General features: G+C 44.7%; 1 protein-coding gene across 1 annotated transcript in view; it reads right to left on the reverse strand.

The window, feature by feature from the left end:
• Nucleotides 1-7,241, reverse strand: part of ank1a (ankyrin 1, erythrocytic a) — a 161,190-nt gene that overhangs the window by 153,877 nt on the left and 72 nt on the right. The window contains exon 1 of the mRNA XM_055162095.1: nucleotides 7,188-7,241. This exon is cut by the window's right edge and continues 72 nt beyond it. Within this exon, the coding sequence (XP_055018070.1) occupies nucleotides 7,188-7,241 (54 nt within the window). The remainder of the gene's footprint in view (nucleotides 1-7,187) is intronic.

Genomic DNA, 7,241 nt, shown 5'->3' on the forward strand with positions numbered 1-7,241 from the left:
GTCCAGGTTTAATCCTGGTTTAGACCTGGTTTAGTTTTGTTTTAGTCCTGGTTTAGTTTTGTTTTAGTCCTGGTTTAGTTTTGTTTTAGTCCAGGTTTAGTCCTGGTTTAGTCCTGGTGTAGTCCTGGTTCAGTCCTGGTTTTGACCTGGTGTAGTCCTGGTTCAGTCCTGGTGTAGTCCTGGTTCAGTCCTGGTGTAGTCCTGGTTCAGTCCTGGTTTTGACCTGGTTCAGTCCTGGTTCAGTCCTGGTGTAGTCCTGGTTCAGTCCTGGTTTTGACCTGGTTCAGTCCTGGTTCAGTCCTGGTTTAGACATGGTTTAGTCCTGGTTCAGTCCTGGTTCAGACCTGGTTTAGTCCTGGTTCAGTCCTGGTTCAGACCTGGTTTAGTCCTGGTTTACATTCACAGATTACTTTGCGGGATTGTTGTGTTTTTATTCTTTTAGACCAGAGTTTTTTCAAACTTCTCACACTGTCGTCCTGAAGTCTGATCCTCTCAGAGCAGAAAGTCCAGTTCCGTTTTAACGTGTGAAAATATTAATGATGATGACCCACACGATTTCACAGAATATGACATGGCATTTTTAAAGCCACACTCAGGTACATTTTAGCTCCAAAGTGGTTTTATGTATCAAAGAAAGAGCAAGCGTAGCCATTTTCTGATGAGCCGAGCGGAGGCTGCCAACACCTCCGCTCCCTCCTCCCAGACTCCACTTCTCCTCACACTCACACATAATGGACTCCTGCGAGCGCCAAATCAGGTTACAGACGAGTTACCTCCTCACAAACACACCTGCACTTTTACCATTATCATCTCCATATCTTTAAAGCTCAAAACACTCTCTTCCACCTCGTGATGTCATCAAGCGGGAGTTTTCATTTTAACGGCTTCTTTTAACTTTAGTTCAGGACAGATCAACAATTCCAGAGCTAAAATGATCCAAATGATTCTAATGAAGGTGTGTGGAGTTTAAAAACACAGAGCGTCCTCTATCACCTCATGACATCACAAGGTGGAAATATGGAAGATCATTTATTCCATTTGATTTTGAATTTTAAATACTGCTGAATTTCTGACTTTGAATTTTCACTGTGGAAAAAAATATGTTTGAATCATTTTTAGTCTGAATTTTAGTTGTTGAAATTTTAAACATACTCACATACAGAGGCTGCTTCCTATTGGTCGTTCTCATGTGTGGGCGGAGTTTAGACTTAAATCAAAGAGTTTTGATGAGGCTAATTCTGACCAATCAGATTGCTTCACTGCACCATTTCCTGCTTTTTACTAAATTAGATTGGATCACTTTGGATGGATTCCTCAGGCCTTGGCATTTTAGATTTGTGCTGCAATTTTTTTTCACAGCCGAGTTTACCCTCTGAATTTTGATTGTTGAATTTGAAGGCTTCAAAATATTTGTGCTGAATATTTAATATAATAATATTTAGTCCTGGTTTAGTCCTGGTTTAAAACTGGTTTAGTCCTGGTTGAGTCCTGTTTTAATCCTGATTCAGTCCTGGTTTATTTCTGGTTTTAATCTGGTTTAGTCCTCTTATAGACCTGGTTAAGTCCTTGGTTTAGACCTGATTTAGTTCCGGTTTTAGTCCTTGTTTAGTCCTGTTTTCCATCTGGTTTAGTCCTGTTTTGGACCTGGTTTAGTCTTGTTTTAGTCCTGATTCAGTCCTGGTTTAATCCTATTTTTGATCTGGTTTAGTCCTAGTTTTAGTCCTGGTTTAGTCCTGGCTTAGTTCTGGTTTAAAACTGGTTCACCTGGTTTAGCCCTGATTTAGTCCGGTTTTAGTCCTGGTTTAGTCCTGGTTTAGTCTTGGTTTAGTCCTGGTTTAGTCCTGGTTTAGTCCTGGTTTAGTCCTGGTTTAGTCCTGGTTTAGTCACGGTTCACATTCAAACATGTTTCTCAAAATTCAAAATCTGATGAGTCAAATTATCATCCATCTCAGTGTAAAATAAAACCAACACAACTCCAGAACCAAAACCAGCACAACTCCAGAACCAAAACCAACACAACTCCAGAACCAAAACCAACACAACTCCAGAACCAAAACCAACACAACTCCAGAACCAAAACCAACACAACTCCAGAACCAAAACCAACACAACTCCAGAACCAAAACCAACACAACTCCAGAACCAAAACCAACACAACTCCAGAACCAAAACCAACACAACTCCAGAACCAAAACCAGCACAACTCTAGAACCAAAACCAGCACAACTCCAGAACCAAAACCAACACAACTCCAGAACCAAAACCAACACAACTCCAGAACCAAAACCAACACAACTCCAGAACCAAAACCAACACAACTCCAGAACCAAAACCAACACAACTCCAGAACCAAAACCAACACAACTCCAGAACCAAAACCAACACAACTCCAGAACCAAAACCGAATAAAACTCATTAACCAAAACCGAACACAACTGCATGTACGTCCGTGATGAGGATCAGAAAAGAGCACCATGGGCTCTTTAAGTTTGTGTTTACAATGTATTGATGAATAAAGTGAATAAATGTAACGTGTATTTACATTAGGGTTTCAAAAAGTACCAAATGAAAAGTATTGACTGATCTATTTACACAGTAACAAGATCTAATCTCACCGTATAAACTGTGCGTATGAATTATACATTATTCCCATAGTCACGTTGCTGTCCCCATTAATTCATTACATAACTATATGATGTTGTGATGTATGTACAGAGACGATCGCTCCAGCAAAACTCTGCATTAAAACGTGAACAGACCAGAAGGGTCAATTAAAGGAGATTACTTTGCTGTAGTTTTTTTTAAAGGATTTATATTTTCTGATTTCTAGAGTTGTGTTTTGTTTCATTCACACATGTTCACTCCCCTAGAATCATTTGGATCATTTCAGCCCTGGAATTGACAATTTTTACTGAACTAAAGGTAAAAGGAGCTGTTAACATGAAACCTGCCACTTCATGACATCACAAGGTGGGTCAATGCATGTGGAGTTTTGGAGATGTAGACAGACTAATAATAAAGAACATGAATTCATTAGTTGCACAGTTTTAATAGAGTCAAAAATGTCTCCCAGATTTGACTATTGCATCCAACAGACTCGACTCCATACCACATAACCAGTGGCTTTCACAGTCCGGCCCTAGCACAGCGGCATGCTCCACACACTTCCTGTTCATCATGCCCCCTCCCCTCCCCCTCCCTCGTGCATATATCCCTGTGCAACTTCCTCTGCATCAGCATCACATATAGTTTTACTGCCACTGCCGCAAACTCAAGCCCTCTCCAGCCCCTCCATCACCCAGCTGTTCAAACAACCGCTCCCACAACCATAACCATGTCCACAGGCTTCCCCACAACCGCTCCCACAACCATAACCATGTCCACAGGCTTTCCCACAATCTCTCCCACAACCAGTCCCACAACCGCTCCCACAGCCACACTCACAACTGGTCCTACTCCCAGAACCACTCTCACAATCTCTCTCCCAACCACAACCATGCCCACAATCTCTCCCACAACCAGTCCCACAACCACTCCCACAACCGCTTCCACAACCGCTTCCACAACCGTTCCCCCAACCACAGCCATGCCCACAATCTCTCTCACAACCATTTCCACAACCATAACCATGTCCACAGTCTTTCCCACAACCAGTCCCACAACCATAACCATGTCCACAGTCTTTCCCACAACCAGTCCCACAACCATAACCATGTCCACAGTCTTTCCCACAATCTCTCACACAACCAGGCCCACAACCATTCCCACAACTGCTTCCACAACCGCTTCCACAACCGTTCCCCCAACCACAGCCATGCCCACAATCTCTCCCACAACCATTTCCACAACCAGTCCCACAAAAGCTTCAACAGGTGCTACCATGCCCAGTATCTCTCCTTCAACCGCTCGCACAACCAGAGCCACAACCGCTCCCACAGCCATGCTCACAACTGGTCCCACTCCCACAACCGCTCTCACAGTCTCTCTCCCAACCACAACCATGCCCACAATCTTTCCCATAACCCCTCCCACAACCGCTCCCACAACCGTTCCCACAACCACTTCAACAGGCACTAACCAGCCACAACCTCCACAACCACTAACCACTAAATGTCCCACAACCACTCCCACAACTGCTCCCACAACCACTCCCACAACTGGTTCCACTCCCACAACCACTCTCACAATCTCTCTCCCAACCGCAACCATGCCCACAATATCTCTCACAACCAGTCCCACAACCGCTCCAACAACTGCTACCATGCCCAGTATCTCTCCCACAACGCTCCCCCAACCACTCCCACAACCACTCCCACAACCACTTCCACAACCGCTCCCCCAACCACTCCCACAACCGCTTCCACAGCCACTTCCACAATCACTCACACAACCACTCCCATTCTCACAACCACTCTCACAACTGCTCCACAATCACACCTCCAACCACTCCCACAACAACTCCTGCATCCACAACCTCTAAACCCAACCACTCACACAACCATTCCCCCAACCACTTATACGACCGCTTCCACAACCACTCCCACAACTGCTCCACAATCACACCTCCAATCACTCCCATCAACCGCTCCCCCGTCTTCTCCCACAGCCATGCCCCTCCATGTCCAGTTCTAGTCTCATTTCTCCACAGAGCAGGTCAGAGTACTGTGTCTGCTGGTATTTTATGGTGTCCTTAAAACACAAGAACTTACAAACGATCCAGTTTATAATTGTGGATACTTTAACCAGTCCATCGATTTTCATTTTGAAGAGCGTACGGAAACAATCGAACACAAAATAGATATTGATGGAGACATTATGAGGCCTGTGGGATCAATAGCAACAGAATGAATCAAAATCACAATTGAAATGGTTGTAATAGGTTTTATTCATGTGTTAGCATGATTTGAGATTTGATGATGTCATGATTTCAGAAGGAGAGCAGGCGTCTGTATACAACTGCAGAACCTTCACTGTTTTTGAAATCTCCAGACTTGGGATTTACAGATGTTGAACCTTGACAAAGTCCTTTCAGCTGACAATGATCACGTCTTTGGAGATGAATAATGGCACCACTTTCTGAAGCTACTGTGAAAAAATCATTTGAGTTCAGTTTATTTCTCCTGACAGAGAAGCTGAACTTTTTTGTTTTGGTTTCATGTGGATAGACCCAGGAATTAGAGACATGAAGCAATCCATGTGTCATTCGTTCATTCGTTTTTCAATATAAAACCAAAAATAAGAAAAGAAAAACACAACTATTTTCTTACTGTCTCCAAAACCAAAATGAAAAAACTGATAATGATTCGTTTTTTTAGTTTTTGATTTTGTGTTTAAATGAAGAATGGAAAAAATAGATGAAGTTTCCCATTCCCATTTTCTGTTTTCGTGACTTAAACTGCAGAATTTTGCTCCCCATACAGACTAAACCAAGACTAAACCAGGTCCGACCAGGCCAGCACCAGACTGGGACTGAGACCAGGACTTAGACTAGGAACAGGACCAGGACTGAGACCAAGACTGAGTTACAAACCGGGACTGAGACCAGGACTGAGATCCAGACCGGGACTGAGACCAGGACTGAGACCGGGAACAGTACCAGGACTGAGAACAAGACTGAGATCCAGACCTGGACTGAGACCGGGACAAGTCCGGGACCAGACCTGGAGTGAGACTGGGACCAGACGAGGACTGAAAACAGTTTAGTCCGAGTTTAGTCCTGGTTCAGTCCGTATGGGGCGCAAAAGTCCGGCATCGCAGTTTAAGTCACGGAAACGGAAAAGGTCCTGGTCTCAGTCCTGGTCTCAGGCCCGGTCTCAGGCCCGGTCTCAATCCCAGTCTAAGTCCTGGTCTCAGTCCCAGTCTGGTTCTGGCCTGGTTGGACCTGGTTTAGTCCTGGTTCAGTCCGTATGGGGAACAAAAGCCCACAGTTTAAGTCACGAAAACGAGAAATGGAAATGGGAAACGTTATCCGCTTTTTCCATTATTCATTTAAACACAAAATCAAAAACTGAAAAAATGAATCGTCATCTATTTTTTTCATTTTTATTCTGGAGACAAAAAATGAAGTTATTTTTCCGTTTTCTTATTTTTGGTTTTATATTAAAAAAACAAATGAACGAATGATACACGGATCTGAAACAAATCTGACAGTTACACCGCAAACACCTGAGAAGTCTGACCTGTCTCCAGCTCAGGTTCAACTCTACAGATTCTACAGTTTTGTGATGTCACGTGAATGCAATTAGCATATTGCAAAATCAGCACTTACTGTAACGCCCTCAACCACAATATAGGCCTGTTCTGACTTCCTACGGGCTTAGGAAACGCTGTTAACCCTGTAGTTTGTTCTGAAATGTCCCTGTGTGTCTCCTGGTTTTGTCGGAACTGTGCACTGTGAACTGAATTCTAATTTGACAACACGAATCACAATTCTAATCACAATTCTTTCAAATCATCCAGTCCTAAGCCTTTAAACTGCTTGTTTATTACCCAGTGCAGTTGAATGCCTCCAATGAGACACATTCAACAACTAGTTACGCAACACTCATCTAATCGGAGTAGCGCTATTCGGGTTTCTACCTGCGCGTAACCGTAGTGACAGGCGGATACCGGATGGCTTTTTTTTCCCCCTGCAGCACAAAATAATGATTTCTTTTCCGCTGCGCTCGGTCCGAGTCTGACCGAGACCTCCTCGAGATGTTTCCACCTGAAGCCACCGGCCGAGCCCCGCGCTATACGACAGTGACAAATAAACATCTCCAACCCGCGCCACCAACATTCACCAAAGCAGCTGTTTTCAGATCGCAAGTATTCCCAAAAGAGCTGAATGAGCAGAAACACCGTAGATGCGAGACAGGACACAGAGAGATCGCTTACTTGGAGAGGGGGATTGTTTTACCGCATTGAGGGGGGGAAAAGCGATAGAAACAAGAAGAGGGGAGAGATGAGAGGAGGATAGAGAGGTAGAGAGGTAGAGAGGTAGAGAGGTCCTGTCCCATCTCGGTTTGAGGGAGGAGTACTCAAGACATGCATTGCTTCATTCAGAGGGGGCGCATGGAACTGTCCTCGGAGCCGGGGAGGTGTTCCATGCGCGCGCGGCGAAGGAGGAGGACCGTACCCCCCCAAAAAACAACCACCCCGTTTCCCACCTGCCCCACCACCACCACCCGCCCGCAGCCGCACAGTACCTTGCGTTTTTTGTCCCGCGAGCGACTCCTCTTCTTGCTCCTCTCCTCCTCCTT

Source organism: Boleophthalmus pectinirostris, unplaced genomic scaffold, assembly GCF_026225935.1.
Source record: "Boleophthalmus pectinirostris isolate CB_2022bp ecotype Guang Dong unplaced genomic scaffold, ASM2622593v1 HiC_scaffold_4, whole genome shotgun sequence".
NCBI lineage: Eukaryota > Metazoa > Chordata > Actinopteri > Gobiiformes > Gobiidae > Boleophthalmus > Boleophthalmus pectinirostris.